The sequence below is a fragment of the Lates calcarifer genome, unplaced genomic scaffold (assembly GCF_001640805.2).
Source record: "Lates calcarifer isolate ASB-BC8 unplaced genomic scaffold, TLL_Latcal_v3 scaffold_36_77, whole genome shotgun sequence".
Lineage (NCBI taxonomy): Eukaryota > Metazoa > Chordata > Actinopteri > Centropomidae > Lates > Lates calcarifer.
The window spans coordinates 183,238-200,649 of record NW_026118158.1 but is presented as its reverse complement, the minus strand read 5'-3'; the positions used below and the strand labels follow the sequence as shown (position 1 = coordinate 200,649).

The 17,412-nt window shown below is 46.4% G+C and overlaps 1 protein-coding gene across 2 annotated transcripts; it reads left to right on the top strand.

Annotated features, from left to right (window-relative positions):
• The first annotated feature begins 438 nt into the window (after positions 1-438).
• Positions 439-16,922, top strand: cdc14ab (cell division cycle 14Ab). Of its 2 annotated transcripts, XM_018662631.2 has the most exons (16): positions 439-855; positions 1,794-1,884; positions 2,444-2,519; positions 3,385-3,477; positions 4,414-4,493; positions 7,541-7,607; positions 8,265-8,327; positions 8,727-8,814; positions 10,156-10,386; positions 10,934-11,072; positions 11,926-12,091; positions 12,201-12,301; positions 12,428-12,475; positions 12,731-12,859; positions 13,034-13,394; positions 14,988-16,922. In XM_018662631.2, exons 1-16 carry the CDS (start codon positions 759-761, stop codon positions 15,015-15,017), a joined length of 1,860 nt encoding a protein of 619 aa, XP_018518147.1. In that variant the 5' UTR covers positions 439-758; the 3' UTR covers positions 15,018-16,922. The 2 variants fall into 2 exon arrangements, with proteins under 2 accessions (XP_018518147.1, XP_018518155.1); XM_018662639.2 differs by lacking the exon at positions 13,034-13,394 and having other exon boundaries at positions 441-855.
• Positions 16,923-17,412: the final 490 nt, after the last annotated feature.

Genomic DNA, 17,412 nt, shown 5'->3' with positions numbered 1-17,412 from the left:
TCAGGTTGTTGAGTCTGATCAGAGGAAAACTGACCTGAGAACAGGTGGAGGAAAGAAAACGAAAGAAGCTTTATTAGCTTTACGAGCATTATTTATTTAGCAGTTCTCAGAACAATGTCACAATGTGCTTTAAAAACAAATCCATGCCACCATTTAAAAGGCTCCATCAGACTGAAAGACAGCAAATAAAACCAGATAACTGGATGAAAAGAGAAGAAAAAACACGAGGATGCGTCTCACGCTGAATAAAATCTGGAACTTTTCTATAAAAATTCAGTAAATGTCTGTAAACACCTTTTATTCCTGTCGGTACCTGAAAGCGTCGCTTTCTCGTGTTTCCCTGCTGACCATGAAGGCAACACAGAGCGTTCTGGTCGCTGATTGGCTGTGGTTGCTATGGGAGCGGCTTCCGTTGCTGTGGCAACGTGTCTTAAAGAGGGATTCGGTCAATCAGAGTTTCAGACTCTGTGAGCGTCGTCAAGTCGCTGCCGTGCTAACATGCTAACATGCTAACCCGGGAAAATTCACCGGTTAATAAACGGAAAACAAAGAACGGAAACGGTTTAAACGGTTCCTGTGTGAGTGAAGATCAGCCGCAGGGACTGATGGGAAACTGAGGAGAAAGTTTTTAACACTTTAAAACAGTCTGCGTTTCGGCTGTCTGCCAGCGCAGCCGCTAGCCTGCTAACGGCTAACCGAGCTGTTAGCAGTTAGAAAAGTTTGTGAGGCTGTGGAGGGGGGAGGAGGAGGGAGCGTCCATGACTGGGGAGGGAGTCCGGCACTCCCCCATCCTCTCTGCCCTGTTCAGGATGAGCGAGGACCCGGAGCTGCTGGGAGCCGCGGAGTTTATCAAAGGTACAAACTTTATCACCGAGTTTCATCAAAACAGACACAGAGTTTATTCAAAAGAATCTTTATTAACAGTAAAGATTCAACACAGAGTTCATCTGGTTTAAATATGAACTTTATTCAGTTCACTGTCAGAGATCACTACAACAGTTTTATTTATATTCATAAAGCTCCTGTACCTGATCAGCTGATCAGCAGATTATTAGTTATTGATCGGGTAGACTTCGACACTTAGACTAGAGACTTAAACTAGACTGTATTGATTCCTTTGGGATGACTCCCTCATGGAAATTAAGTTTCCAGCAACTTATAAAGACAGAATAGAAGGATAAAAAAAAAATAAACAGTAGACTCTTAATATGATAAAAAAAAATGCACAGTAAACTCTTAGCTAAATATACAAGATATAAATAGAATAAAGTAAGAGTGAAATAAGATAAATATGGAGAACTGTATATGGCACATTAAGTGGCTACCACTCCTTCCCTTCTGTCCTCTGTACCCTATCTGCTCCTCCCCCCAAGTCAGGAGTTGTAGAGCGTGAGAAGTAGTTTGGTTGATCGAACACATCACCACGGTTACTGCAGCTGGATGTAAACAGCAGGTGATTCCAGCTGATTGACTGATTCTCAGAGAACTGATCAATCACAGGTGATTATTGGTGGATCACTGATGAACGCTTCAGCCAAAACGTCACAGCTGATCAGTAACATCAGTAATGATTAATGCTGGACGATGTTAGAACAGATTCACTCGTTAAATAAAATCATTGACTCAGATAAAAACTGATCAATAAGTTTGATCCTCTGGTGTGTTTTCATCCTGCTGTTGTTTCAGCTTAACTCAGACCTGTAGCTGGTCTCTGATCAGGTTTTACAGTCTGTTAACGTCACATCTTCTGACCTGAGATCAGTGTTAAACTCTCCTTCATCTCTCTCCGTCAGAGCGTCTGTACTTCGCCACCTTACGCAGTAAACCTAAAAGCACCGCCAACACTCACTACTTCTGCACCGACGACGAGTTCGTCTACGAAAAGTAAGTTCATCACAGGACGTCAGTCTGCTGCAGTGCATGCTGGGTAATCAGGACTCAGTTTATACTCAGTGTCCTGACTCTCTACACCGTACAGAGTTTAAACCCTGACCTGGTCCAGGACTAAACCCTGACCTGGTCCAGGATCAGCTTTTCTTCAGTCTCGGAGCTGGTCTGAGTTTATTTGCAGTAAAAATCATTGAACTGAAGATTCAAACCTGCTACTCTGTCATCGATCAATCAGCTGATTATTGATATTTTCAGAATAAAAGTCAGACAGTGGGTGTTCAGCTCAACCCTCTTCTTCCTCTGAGCTTTTAATTTGGTGAATTTTAGAGCTGAATTTATGAGTTGATCAGTTTAGATGATTGATGAACAGATTTATTGATCAGCAGCAGTTTCAGAGTTTAACAAGATGTTTGAAGCGTCGACACTGAGACTGATGATCTGATGTTTTATTGACGATTTTAACAGTTAACTCACAGATTAATCAATGATACTGATTAGTGACAGAGTGTGTTGAATTAGCGTCACAGTTTAACTGTCGTCCGTCTGTCTCCAGTTTCTACGCTGACTTCGGTCCTCTGAACTTGGCCATGTTGTACAGATACTGCTGCAAACTCAACAAGAAGCTGAAGGTGAGTTTCTGCTGACGACTCCTCCCTCTGCAGGAATGAACGCAATGTCACACGGCTACACACACCTACACACACCTACACACACCTACACACAACTATACACAACTATACACAACTACACACTCTGTAACACACACTCTGACACACACTCACCCAGTCATATACGGTGACAGGGTGAAGGAGCAGAGTGGAGGAGTTTATTCTGTAGCCGTCAGGTGTCATTACCAGGTGATTCGGTGAACAGGTAAACCATGTGATGTCACTGCTGCAGATTTATCAGCATGTGTTGCCTTCAGGGGCTACAGGAATTTAATGAACTGACACTTTTCACTCAGTTTAAAACATCTGAAGCTTCAGTCACTGAAGCTCTGACTGTCGGACTGTGTGTGTCTGTATGGAGTGTACAGTGTGTGTAGTATGTATACAGTGTGTATACAGTGTGTGTAGTGTGTAGTGTATATAGTGTACACAGTCCAGTGTGTGTGTTGCGTCAGCTCCTTCAGACGATGAAACCGTCTGTGTGTTGTTGTGTGTTGTGTTCTTGTTGCCGTGGTGACGACATTCCTCTGGCGGCCCGTTGTCAATCGTCATGACGACAGGCTGACCGGACGGTCCGGATCCTCAGACTCTGATCAGACTCAGACACGTGGACTTGGTGATGATGACGGGTGGAGAACAGGTGACACACAGGTGCATGCTGGGACACCTGGTCCTGGTTTCACAGAAAACCTGCACCGGAGTCCAGACTGACGTCTGCAGGTTCACAGACCGAGGTGTGTTTCCTCCGACTCAGACTCAGGAGGAGGAGGCGGCAAACTGTTCAGAGTTATTGATCAGCTGATCACCTTCTTCTCCTCCTCTGCAGTCGTTCACTCTGACCAGGAAACGAATCGTTCACTACACCAGCTTCGACCAGAGGAAGAGATCCAACGCCGCCGTGCTGATTGGAGGCTACGCCGTGAGTACATCCTGTTACATCACTTCCTGTTCCTGTTGGTGATAAGACATCTGAATCACAGGTGTTCAGGCTGTGGTGGGGGGGGCAAACATGATGAGTGTGTTACCTTCATCAGTAACACACACACACACACACACACACACACACACACAGGATCACTGAGTGTGACGTTTACCTGTGTGAGAACAGATAAGTTACTGACACACATTCTGTCCTGGTTTGTTTTATTTTGAAAGAGTCTTTTTAAAGTTGATAAACAGACGTGCTGTTGTGTTAATGTGCAGTGAGCAGAGGCCTGTACTATGAAGCGAGGTTACTGTCTTATCAGAGTAACTTCAGGTGTACCTTGGTGACGTCAGGTGTAACTTCCCAGTTAACCTGTACTATGAAAGATGGATAGGTTTTACCTGAGGTCTGTTGCCATGGTAATTTACACTGCATCTCTAAACTGCCCTGAGCAGTTTATGTTGGTGGTTAACTCGGTGTTACTTCTACCTAAGCTCCGCCCCACAGGTGGAACAACCAATCAATACTGGCACAACGACTGAGAGAGGCTGACTCTGCAGGACGGGGGTTGTCTAAAGACCGTCAGCCCCGGGGTTTTACATTGTGTCGTTAGAGTCTCTTTAAATTCCTCTAAACCCACAGAATTAACGTGCGCTCTTCATCTGAGAGATACGGTGCACGCCCCTTTAATCAACACGCACTAACTCTGATTAAGTTAACACCGACTCAACTGACCCACATCTGAACCACTGTCGTAGCGTTTAACACAGATCGAGGCAGTCAGGGTTTGTCAACCCCGACTTTACCTGAGAACCTGAGTTAAACCACAGGAGGTTCAACTCCCTTCGTAGTATAGGCCTCAGGTTTACCTGTGGAGGTCGTCTCTCCAGGTGTAACTCTTCATCATCATTATGTGTGTGTGTGTGTCAGGTGATCTACCTGAAGAAAACTCCAGAAGAAGCTTACAGAGCTCTGATCTCTGGCTCCAACGCCTCCTACCTGCCCTTCAGGTCAGTCTGTCCAGGAGTACTACATGTTTGCTGCAGTACTACTACAGTACTACTACAGTGTTACTACAGTGTTGCTGCAGTGTTGGGCTGTGGGTAGAACCAGACAATAACGTCCCAGGATCTGTGGGTTTGTCTCAGCAGAGTGAGGATCAGTCAGAAAATGTAAAACAGTGCAGCTGATGTTTCTAACTTCTAACTGAGGCTGAACTCTTTCCTCAAATAGAGGAGAAAAGATAAAAACAACATCAATAACAAAACACAATAAAACTCCATTTATCTCAGTGTGTGTGAACAGAAGTTTTCCTTCAGGCCTGACTCCGAGCTCAGAGATGGTTTCAGCTCAGACTGAGATGTGTTCATGTTCGAAACAGTGGGAGTGTTTGCTGCTGGTGTCAGCCTCAGTGTGCAGCTCTGCTCTGTGTTTACATTCTGTTTGTGTCTCATCTGTCACCGTTTATTTTAATGCTGCTGACTGTTTGAACTCTGTAACTCCGCTGGTTTCTGCTTCACCTGTGCAGCTCTCAGCAGGTAGAACTCACCTGACACCTGAGCTGAGCTCAGAGAGGACGACAGGAGCGAGTCTCTCTGTTTTCATCAGGTCTCTGCTCCATCACTGTTAGTCTGAGATCAGATCTGCTGTACAGTTCACAGCCTGTTGATCCTGCAGCTGAAACACAGTGAAACGACCTGTTGAGTTGAATCAGGGACTTCACACTGATCCTTCAGGTCAACAGCTTCAACATCACAGGGAGGGAGACATGTTTCCTCCTCCACCTCCACCCAGTCAGACACACACACACACACACGTCATGTTTCAGTCGTTACTGAGGCTGTGTGTGTGTGTGTGTGTGTGTGTGTGGAGGATAAAGGGCTTTTTGTTGTCGCCTCAAACACTCAGTCTCTGTGGTTATATAACAGCAGGAGGAGGAGGAGGAGACTCTGCTCCTCTGTCAGGGATGAGGAGCTCTGAGCTGCTGATGGATTAAACATGAGGGGGACACACCCCCTACAGTGAGGCGTTCATTGACCGTCTGATTCCACAGACACATGCTGTCACGGCTCATGTTGCTGTAAACAGGAAGTAGATTGTTTACTCTGCAGTTTGTTGTTTAGTTTCAGACTGAAACTCCTGAGAGTCGAGGCTGAACCAGGTCATGTGATCAGAGCGTGACCAATCAGGTGAAGGATACATGATGACTGAAGTGAACGTGTACGTCTGGGTCGTCGTTTCTAAAAGTCTGAGCAGTGTGGACGACAGGTGTAACCATGGCAACGGGGATGAGGTTTAACAGTAAATGTGTGGATGGAGCCTGAGAAGCAGCTGTGGTGTGTTCACTGACACCCTGCACGGAACAGTCAGTTTAATCCACAGATGGAAATGAATGGGTTAATGTGCAGACACAAGAGTCTTGTCCTAAATGTCGACTGTTCGATGCTTCGGTCGGTCGACGACTCGTTACTTACAGCAGATCTGATCTCAGACTAACAGTGATGGAGCAGAGACCTGATGAAAACAGAGAAACTCGCTCCTGTCGTCCTCTCTGAGCTCAGCTCAGGTGTCAGGTGAGTTCTACCTGCTGAGAGCTGCACAGGTGAAGCAGAAACCAGCGGAGTTACAGAGTTCAAGCAGAGTCAGAGACATGGAGGATTTCTAACCCGTGAACCTGTGAACCGTCTGTAGCAGCTGCAAGTCACAACTACAGGACTCTGCAGAGGGCTTTTATTTTGAAAGGACAGTCACAGGTTCTCTAATGATCTCTGTGAAGACACCCCCCCCCACCCCCCACGATGCAGTGGAATCTGTCAGTGATGAGTCGGCTGATCTCAGCTCAGTGAGAGTTCAACACTGCTGCAATAATGAAACAGAAGATTCACACACTGAAGACAAACTACACAACTCTGACACACACACACACACTGACACACACACACACACTCTGACACACACACACACACTCTGACACACACACACACACTCTGACACACACACACACTCTGACACACACACACACACACACACACACTCTGACACACACACACACAACTCTGACACACACACACACACACACACACACACACACACACTCTGACACACACACACACACACACTCTGACACACACACACACACACTCTGACACACACACACACACACACTCTGACACACACACACACACTCTGACACACACACACACACACTCTGACACACACACACACACTCTGACACACACACAACTCTGACACACACACACTCTGACACACACAACTCTGACACACACACACACAGCAGAGACTCAGAACAGAGACAGTCCTCCTCTTCCTCCTCTTCTTCCTCCTCCTGCTGAAAGCTCTGCAGGAATCAGTCAGTCGACCTTTGACTTTGACCTGTGAAGTCAGAGAACAGGTGTATCCAGGTGAGCTGCTGATGTCATCAGGTCTCAGGTGTAAACTGGTCGACCTCCTGCTCTCAGACCAGAAGACGATCAGTTTACAGCAGCAGATCAGCTGATCCTCAGTCAGAGCTTTCAGTCAGGATCCATGGTCTTCATCAGAGAGAGTCACTGATGATGTCAGAGGAAGTGAAACTATCAGTGTGATGATGTAACAGGAAGTGGAACTAAAACAGCTGACTGAGACTCTGATGATCAGAGTCCTGATCCTGGTCCACAGATCAGACCTGCTGCTGGTCCTGGACCTGCTGCTGGTCCTGGACCTGCTGCAGCTGACAGTCAGAGCTCTAACTGTCAGCTGCAGCTCCTCCTCAGAGAGCAGCAGGTCAACCTGCAGAGAGAAACTTTATTTAAACAGAGTCACAGACAAAAACACAGATCAATAAACAGGAAACAACAAAATCAAACACATTAGAACTTAAGTCAGGTGACATCACTAAACTGATCACTGATCAATATTCACTCTGCAGCTGCTCAGTGTGACTTCACAGTTTGTTCAGCTGGAGATCAATACATGTGATCAGAGGAAGTTCAGCCTGTGGTTATGAGGTGGTTTTCACTCGGTGTCTCTGTCTCTTTGTCTCTTTGTATCTCTGCAGAGATGCATCCTTTGGAAACTGCAGCTACAACCTCACGCTGCTGGACTGTCTGCAGGGGATCAGGAAGGTGAGTTCAGTCTCTGCTCTGATTGGCTGCATGAACACTGACATCATCACTCACCACACTGATCTCTCACCTGACACCTGTTGTGTTCAGTCAGAGTGAACTCACTGTAAAGATACGACGATTAGATGAAGATGGTCACATGACGCTTTGAATCGTCCAATCAGACGCTGAGTTCACTGATGAGAACAATAAAACAGGCAGAGAATCATTAACACTCATTAACAACCTGTTTATGGTCCTGGTGTGTTTAGGTGTTTCTGACAGTGTGGGAATACAGAGCTACAGTTTGTCAGGTTAAATCAAAACAGAAATAAATAAAGGCTCATTTAACAAGTAACTTTATATACAACTCACACTGAGGACTCTGCAGCCCTGATGATCACCAGCTGATAATCAGCTGCAGGTGGTGACGCTGACAGAGACTCTACAGAGTCTCAGATCTGGATTCAGTCTGAACTGAGACCTGATGTGTTTGTGTTATTTTAGTTCAGAAACTAAAACCAGAGAATAAAGAAAGGAAGTGACCTCATGGTCTGAAGCAGCGCCTGACAATGATGTGTTCAGGTTCACCTGACAATGATGTGTTCAGATTCACCTCAGCGTGTTGTGTTCAGGGTCAGTGATGTTCCCTCCTCCTCAGTGTGTTGTGTGTTTCAGGCTCTGCAGCACGGCTTCTTTGACTTTGAGACCTTCGATGTGGACGAGTACGAACACTATGAGGTAAAGACCAGAACCAGGACCAGGAGCAGCTGCTCTAACACCTGTTCAGACTCAGTCCTCCTGAGCTGTTGCAGATTATTCAGATGACTTAGTTGTTCAGACTCTGAACTCTGACTGAGAAACAAGATGGAGGAGAATCAAACAGGAAGTGATTGATCCCTGATCAGATCAAAAGACTGCAGCAAATATAGATTGTAGATTCTATTTTAGAGAAAAAACGTGTTGAACAGATGAGGCGTTCACTGCTGTTAGTTGAGGACTTGAAGCTGTAGCGCCCTCCTCAGGACAGGAAGTTTAATGAATCAGACTCTGTGATGGAGGAGAGTCTCAGAGCTCCACCTGGTCTCTGTGACTCAGCTGTAGACTGGGGTTTGAACCTGTGTCTCTTTGTGTTCGCAGCGGGTGGAGAACGGAGACCTGAACTGGATCGTCCCGGGGAAGTTCCTGGCCTTCAGTGGACCTCATCCTAAAACCAAGATAGAGAACGGTGAGTTCACAGAGAGACGAGCTGCTGATCCAGGGTCAGACTCAGACTCACAGGTCAAAGGTCAAATGAATCGTCGTGTCTCAGTCTCTCCTCAGTTAGACGATGAGACTCTCTCAGCTTTTTAAACACAGTGAGAGAAAAACAGCTGCTTTCATTTCCCTGTGATAGATTCAAGGTCCTCGTCCGCTCAGAATTTAAAGGCTCAGTTAAACCTGGATAATTGAATCCTCTGGAGAGTAAACCGGTATCATGTTGTCTTTACAGCATCATTTCTCTGTGATGGTTTCAGGTAGAGAATCAGTGCTTTCCATCAAAGCCCAGGTCTGTGTCTGTTTCCTCTGCTGATAAACAGACTCATGGTCCAGCTCTTTACTGCACTTCATCTGTGTTCTAAATCTGACAGTGTGTTCCTCTCTCAGCCAATCAGAGCGTCTGATTCAGAGACTTTATTTAAGATAAAATAATCTTTTATTGTTCTCACAGTGGAGAAATTCACCGTGTTACAGCAGCAAACAGAAAAATCAACAGACAGGTAAGAAATAGAAAAGAGGTGTAAACGATATAAACAGGACTGTGAACACAGTGTGAGAGTGTGACTCTGGACACAGACTGAAGCTTCAGATCATGAGTGCAGCTCTCTGTGATGACAGCTTCAAAAACAATCAACATCAGTTTTTTACTTTGTTTTCTGGGCTGGAACCAGCTGTTGTACAGGATCCTCACTGGGACAGAAAAATATTAACTACAGTCGAACAGTAAAAAATGATCTAATCTCCTCTTCTCGACCTCGATGGAAAACGTCCTGAGGTGAAGGAGGACTGATGAGGACTCTATTTATAACACAATATGCACAGAGACAAACTGTCACTAAGGTTTCCTGCCCAACGCTAATAATAAGAACATGAAGGAAAAAACAAGTTAAAGTTGAGCCATTAAAAGAAAGATAAAAATGATCATTTCATCTGAGTCTCAAACAGAAAACAGGAGCTCTCTTGATTCTACATGTTTGTGGATCTGTTGCTGCAAGGAATCATGGGATGTCATTCTTTCCTTTGGTAAAGAAGCTCCAGTGTTTCTTCTACTGAAGGAGATAAGATGAGCAGTGAAGGAGACATGGACCAGGTCTGATCAGGTCTGATCAGGTCTGACACTCTGAGACTTCAGGCTGAACCTTCCTGTTCCACCACAGCTTTTCTCAGAGTCATAAATCATCATGTTTCCATCAGATCCTGTAACTTTAACTTAACTTTAACTGCAGCTGATCACACCTCAGTCCTCCTGTGTTTTCTTTGTGTTGTCTGAACTCACCTGTAACACCTGTTCTGGCTCCGCCCCCTGCAGGTTACCCCCTCCACGCCCCTGAGGCGTACTTCCCCTACTTCAGGAAACACAACGTGACCACTGTCGTCCGTCTCAACAAGAAGATCTATGACTCCAAACGTTTCACCGACGCCGGCTTTGACCACTACGACCTCTTCTTCCTGGACGGCAGCACGCCCAGTGACATCATCACACGCCGTTTCCTGCACATCTGTGAGAGCACGGACGGAGCGGTGGCCGTCCACTGCAAAGGTCAGGACGTCGTCTTCTTACTGTCAGTCTGTTATTGGTTCAGTCAGAGACCTGACGTCCTCAGGTTCTCAGTCACATTCTCTCAGACAGGAAAGTCACTGAGCTCCTGCTGCTCCTGCTGATGTCCTGTCAGGTGTCAGTGTGTCCAGCAGGGGGCAGTCTGTCTCTGATTCAGAGAACACCTCAGTAACCAGGTCCTGCTCAGACCACTGATCACGTTACCAGAACCAGAACCACGTCTACAGGACTAAACGCTCTGAGCTGCTGCCATGTGATTGATTAGATATGAGCAGGTGAACAGGTGTTCCTAATAAAGAGGGCAGGGAGTGTATATCCATCAGTCTGACACAGACACACACACAACCTGCTGAACTCAGTTTACTGGCGTCCCACACGACGTGGTCCTCAAACGCCTCGTCTGTGACAGAGAAACAGGAAAACTGAGGAGCTGGAACAGATGAATGTTTAATAAAACAGATTCTTCTGAAAATAATGTGTTGTGCTGTCTGCTGCTGCTGACTCACTGTGAACCCTCTGTGTCTGTCAGCTGGTCTGGGCAGGACGGGCACTCTGATTGGCTGTTACCTGATGAAACATTACCGCTTCACGGCCGGAGAGGCCATCGCTTGGATCAGGATCTGCAGACCAGGTTCTGTGATCGGACCTCAGCAGAACTTCCTGGAAGAGTGAGTTTATTTTACCTTCAGCTCTGCTTAGTGTGAAGGAGGAGGAAGAGGCTCCTGACAGGGGCGGGATAAACTCTATCTGCCCCCCCCGACACAATCTTTATTTAAACAGAGACAGACTTCACACTCAATCAGGTTTAATGTTAAAGCTGAATGTGACCTTTGACCCTGAGCAGAGGTCACAGAGGTCAGATTATCACAGACCACTTCAGTCTGCTGACAGGACCAGAGTGTGTGTGTGTGTGTGTGTGTGTTATCTCTGTGAACAGTTTCTGTGCTGTTGCAGCTTCTGGTGTTTGTGTTGGCCTCCAGGACTGAGACCAGGACTGAGAGCTGCACATAGACAAACCTGCAGGAGGCTCATTCTGTTTTAATATGTTTATTTATTGGGGATTTGTGTTTATGTGTTTGATAGAAGCAGTGAAGTGAAACAGGAAATGAGGCACAGTAAATGGTCTGGGTGGGTCGGGGGTCAAACAGGAACCTGCTGCTCAGGACGTCTCCACCTCAGACCACCAGCCGGACATTACAAGGCCCATTAGGTTTTTACCAGAGCTCCTGCTGTTCAAACTATAAAACATACAGAGATACAGCCTGTAGCTCCAGCTGCAGGTGTAGATGACATGGAGGGACAGGAAACAGTTCATTGACCACAGATGCTGTGACGTCAGAACTCTGGTGAAGACGTTGGTTTTATAGAAACAAGTGAGAAAGTTTCATCATCTGTGTCCTCTGACCTTTGACCTTAGAGAAGGTCAAAGTTCAGAGGACAACCTGATGATGAGCAGCGACTCTGATGTTTTATAAACTCGTCTCCAGGTGAGGTCACCTAACCCTGACACTGTGTTAACAGGAAGCAGGCGGCGCTGTGGTTGCTAGGCGACAGCGAACGTTCCCAGAAGGCCAAGCAGGAGGAGAGGGCGGTGTCTCACCTCATCACCAGCATGGACAACCTCGGATTAAACCCCGCCCATAACAGCAACGTCAACAGGACGCCGAGCTCCGACCGCCCGCACGAGGTCCGACACACACACACACACACACACACACACACACACACACACACACACACACACACATTCTCGGTATCCTGTCTGAGTCTCAGGGTGCGTTTGTTTTATCCTCCAGGGAGAGGGGACTGACAGCGGTCTAGGTCTGACTCAGGGAGACAAACTGAGAGCCTTAAAGAGCCGACGCCCCCCCCGCCCCGCCACCACCGGGACTCTGAGGTACCAGAACCAGAGAGGAGGGTCTGAACCTCTGACAGCAGCTGCAGCTCTGATGTTTTCAGACTCATCAACACGTTTATAAACCTCAGAGTTAAAGTCAGTGAATCTGTCACTGTTTTCTTTCAGAGTGGAGGAGATGAAGATTCACAGCAGATCAGCCTCTCAGCCGCTCAGGTGCACCTCACCTCTGACCTCTGACCTCTGACATCACACAGACACATGTAGCTCGTCACAGACAGGATCCAGTCCCAAATTGTTGTGGTTCAGGGTCCAGCATCAGGTCCCTGAGGTCTGATCTGGATCTGGATTCTGATATTAACATTTGGAAACAGAAACAACGAATCAGACAAGTTATTATATAATCAACCTGTCATCAATGACAGTGATCAGTACATGTATTGATAGTGGTTTGTGTGTGTGTTTGTTCAGGTTGTCAGTGGGTGTGGGTCAGGGCCCCTCGTCCCCCCTCAAGTCCTCCAAGTTCCCAGCACCCTCTGCTTCTGCTGCAGCCAAGAGGATCGGGAGAAGTCCGTCATCGTCGGCGTCAAACATCAGGAGGTCAGTGACATCATCAGCTTCCTGTCTGACACTGATCCAGACACTGAGGTCTTTATCCAGGTTTAAACCTGACTTGATCCTGGTTTGAGTCTCTGTTAAACCTGACTTGATCCTGGTTTTGTGTTGTTGTTTGTTTGTATCATGTTGTTTATATTTGTTGCCCCCCCCCCCCAGCTCGGCCCTCAGCTCCCGATTGGCCAGCTCTCTCAGTGATCTGTACGCTGCAGACGTGGAGGAGGACAGGAAGACTCTCTACTCCTCTCCTCCTCCGCCCCCCTCCTCCTCCTCTGTGTCTCTCAGCCCCTCCCCCTCCTCTCTGGTCCCGCCCTCTCTCTGTCGCTACGGTAACGGCTCTCGCAGCATGCAGCACGAGGTCAACAACAACAGTGGTCCGTACCCCGGCTCCTCAGTGTCCCCCGCAGTGAAACCCTTCGTCCGGCTGGGGCCTCAGGACCTCGGCGCCCCCTACAGGGGCCCCGGGCCCTATGGCGCCATGAAGGGCCCGTCAGGACGCTACCTGAGCCGCTCCATACCTGTAAGTCCTCTGACACAGCAGCAGCTCAGCCCCGCCCCTCTCTGCTGATTGGCTCTCTCTGCTCTGACATCGCTAACACAGACACCTGTGGTTACACCTGTGTGGGTCACTGCTCAGGTGTAACAACAGGTACACTCCTCACACTGTTCATCAGCTGCTCCGAATGATATTGATTATTGATTGATTCTCTCTAACCTCAAACCTGTCAGTGAACTCAGGTGAGTCCTGACGTCAGACCTCACCTGTGATGAGTCTGTCTCTGAGTTTAAACTGTTCATCAGTAACAGCGGTCACATGACCAGCTGCTGCTCTGCATCATGTGTTCATCAGGAGGATGAACTGGGTTCTGGTTCTGTTCTGGTGATTCTCTGTCTCTGGTGGTTGTTTCCTGGGAATCTGTTTCTGAAGCTTCATCATCATCATCATCACTAACATGAAGCTGCTGCTGAGTTAAAGGAACCAGCTCCGAGTTAAACAGGTTGAACTCAGACCCTCCTGACTTCCTGTTCCTCAGCTCACCTGTCAGACCACGTGATGTGTCGTCATTAAAGACGTGAGGAGCCTCGCTGACACCTGGCTACAGCTGCTCCACCAGCAGCAACATTCCTCTCTGGTTCTAACACTGCAGTGGTATTCCAGCAGCTCCCAGTAAAGTCACTGTTTTTGTCAGTGGAGTCTGGTGATTGTCAGGTTCTCTGTTGTTGTTGAACACTGCACTGATGTTCCTCCCAATCAGTCATTTACATAGAAAACAAGGCTGTAGATTTATTTATTTATTTATGTATTTTTTCCAAGTCAAGAACTTTATTGTCATTGTGCAAAGAACAATGGGACACTGCGCAGGACGAGACAGCAAGGCAGCTCCAAGGCAGCGTTTAAATGAATAAGAGAAATAAAAAGTCTGACTGCCTGTGGGAAGAAGCTGTCCATCCTGGTGGTACTGGATCTCCTTCCTGAGGGGAGCAGGTCACAGAGGTGGCATGCTGGATGTGATGGATCGTTGATGATCCTGAGGGATCGACGGAGACAGCGGGAGGAGTAGATGGAGGTGATGTGTGACAGGCTGTCGGTCAGCACACTCTCTAGAAGCTAACCAGGAGTTTCTGGGGGAAGTTGTCTCTCCTGAGTTCCCTCAGGAAGTAGAGGTGTTCCTGAGCAGAGCCTCGGTGTTGGCTGCCCAGCTCAGGTCACTCTCTCCACTGCCTCGCCGTGTGTGTGTGTGTGTGTGTGTGTGTGTGTGGAGATAACCTGACCTGCAGAAGTCCACAATCAGGTTGTGCTCGTGGTTGTGGTCGTCACGCCGTGCTGCTAGCTGTGATGACCAGCTCTCTTGTGTGCAGTCTGAGGCCGAGCTCTGTGGTGTCGTCTGTTCATTTAACAATGGTGTGAGAGGGGAGGGGGAGCTCCAGTGCTCAGGGACAGAGTGGAAGAGACATGTACTGAAGCCTGTGTGTTGCGTGGTTATTGATTTGTTATTGATTGCTGATTATTGATTTCCTGTTTCCAGCAGTCGAAGATGACAAACCGGAAGCTTTAACCTGTGAAATCTGTGAACTGCTCCTTTAACAGATGGTTTCATGTTGTGTCTTTCAGTCTCTTCAGTCTGAGTACATCCAGTACTAAAACTACAGCTCAGACCTGAGGACACATTACCCACAATCCTTCCTGATTACCCACGATCCCTCCTGTCGGATGCTCAAAGGGAAGTGAAAGCAGCAGGAGTTTGTCTCTGAGGACTGAGGACACTCTGTCTGTAAATATGATGAAATCTACACGTGTGTGTTTGGAAGAAGAAGAAAATATATTTAGATAAAGACAGATTTTATATTTCTTATTTGTGACAGAAGAAAACATATTTTTGTTTTAACAAAGATCATTTTGAGTTGTTTTTTTGATAAACTGAAGGATCAGGTGACGACGAGTCGCTGCGTCGTCATGGTTACAGTATTTACTTTCTGTTTCTGATCAGAGTCTGTGATGGATTCAGTCCGACTGTCTCACTGAGTCCAACAGCAATAAGAATTATATTAATAACAACAATTATAGAAGAAGAAGAAGAAGAAGAAGGGACCAAAAACAGAATGTCAGCAACAAACTCAGGGGATTAATGTGTGTGTGTGTCTGTGTGTGTGTGTGTGTGTGTGCGCGCGCACGCATGTGTGCGTCAGTCATCGTCTCGTTGATCAGACTTGTGTCTCTGACAGATCAATACAGACAAACTGATTAATCAATAAGTCGATCAGCAGTAGATTAACCTGCGTTAATCCAGAGTTAAACCTTTAGTTAAAACGATTCACTGATTCCCTGATCAATAGACTGAACGATTGATTGATTGATGGAGGAGAATCAGATGTATTGATAAAGCAGATGAAGGTTGAATCAGTTTGGATGAGTAAAGGGAAACCTGACCTGAGACCAGAACAGTGACCTTTGACCTTTGACCTCTCACAAGCAGCCTTGTCTGAGCTGTAACTGACCTCTGACCTGAACCTGATTCAACAGAACATCATCTGTCCCAGACTCTCAATAAAGTTTAATTGAATTTAACCAGATTCAAAGATCAAGATGATGTGTTTACTGACCACTGGGGGAACGTAGGAAAAGGTAGAACTCTACCTGAGACATCTGTTAAAAAGTCAGTGACACATCGGCTCATGATGTTCACCACCTGATCCTCCACAGAACCAGAACCAGGTCTAGGTCTGAGTCTGTCTGGGAACTAAAGGTCCTGATGTCCTGCAGACACAGACCCAGTTCTGTTCCAGACTGACGTGTTCACGCATGAGCAGCTGGCATATTCGGTCCGTGTCCGATGTGAAGATCAATAAGAGACGAGGTCCAACGTGGAAATCACAGACTAGTTGGAAGGAGTTTATCTCTTTGTGCTAAGCTAGGCTAACAGTTTCCCTCTGCTTCCAGTCATTGTGCTAAGCTAGGCTAACAGTTTCTCTCTGCTTCCAGTCTTTGTGCTAAGCTAGGCTGTTTCTGAAACTGATGATCTGTCAGCTGATTGGCTGTCTGGAGATCAGCTGATCCTCTTCACATCCAGGTGACTCACCTGCTGACTGTTTAAAGCACTGAGCTCTGATTGGTTGAAAGTTGATGTAAGGATATTTGACGTCGATCAGACTGATTGATCAGAATGTTATAGATTGCTCTACCTCCTCTAACGACTGTTGTTGTAAACATGTGACCTGTAACACACGTGTCACAGACTCGAACGCCTTAGTGACGTCCCTGAGGACACTTTCAAAATAAAAGCTCCAGGGACCAAAACAGAGAAATGAAAAGCTGTCATCTCTCTGTCGATTGATCACAGGATTGATGATTGATTACTGAATGAAACTGAAGTGCCTTAAACATGTTGCGACTCCTCGTCCGAAGGGCTTTTATTTTGGAATTGATTGAAGTATTTTAACTGAATGTCCTGATCCTGTTTAACGTCTTTTATGAAGGGAAACATTAGAAAATAAATGTTTAGGTTTTTTTCTTTTAACAGAAATAAAATAATGATTCTTCTGATTCTGACTCTGTTCTCATGTCTGTGAGTTTCAGTCCAGTTAGAGTCTGAACTCTTCACCTGCGCAGGTGACAAACACAAACACTCTGAGCTCAGAGTGAAAGTCTGGTCACATGACTCCACGTCATCTGACTGAGTCATCACTGATCAATAAGGTCACAGAGTCACTCAGTCTGTTATCACATGACTCTGAACATCAATCGATCAGTTCATCAATCAGTCAGACACCTGGACTCACCTCACTGGAAGTGTTCAGATTTAAACTTTATATTAACGTTTAAATAAAGTTCAGAGTAAAGATGGAGACAGGAGAGAATCACAGACTCAGACGTTTGATTTCATCTCATTTTCAAACTGAATAATTCATGAATTCATTGAACAAAAAAAACATTTAAAATACAAAGAAACAAAGTTTTTTTTAATCCTGAAAACAAAACTAAAGTAACTGATGTTTCATTTACTGCAGAGAAAGAAAGTCTGAGGATTTATGATCTGAAA

Bases quoted from the DNA above. Each gene is read 5' to 3' on its own strand.
- cdc14ab (XM_018662631.2), top strand. From the start codon at position 759: ATGACTGGGGAGGGAGTCCGGCACTCCCCCATCCTCTCTGCCCTGTTC. The intron at 8,815-10,155 runs GTGAGTTCACAG...CGCCCCCTGCAG, and splicing joins TAAAACCAAGATAGAGAACG to GTTACCCCCTCCACGCCCCT. The intron at 12,860-13,033 runs GTCAGTGACATC...CCCCCCCCCCAG, and splicing joins TCGGCGTCAAACATCAGGAG to CTCGGCCCTCAGCTCCCGAT.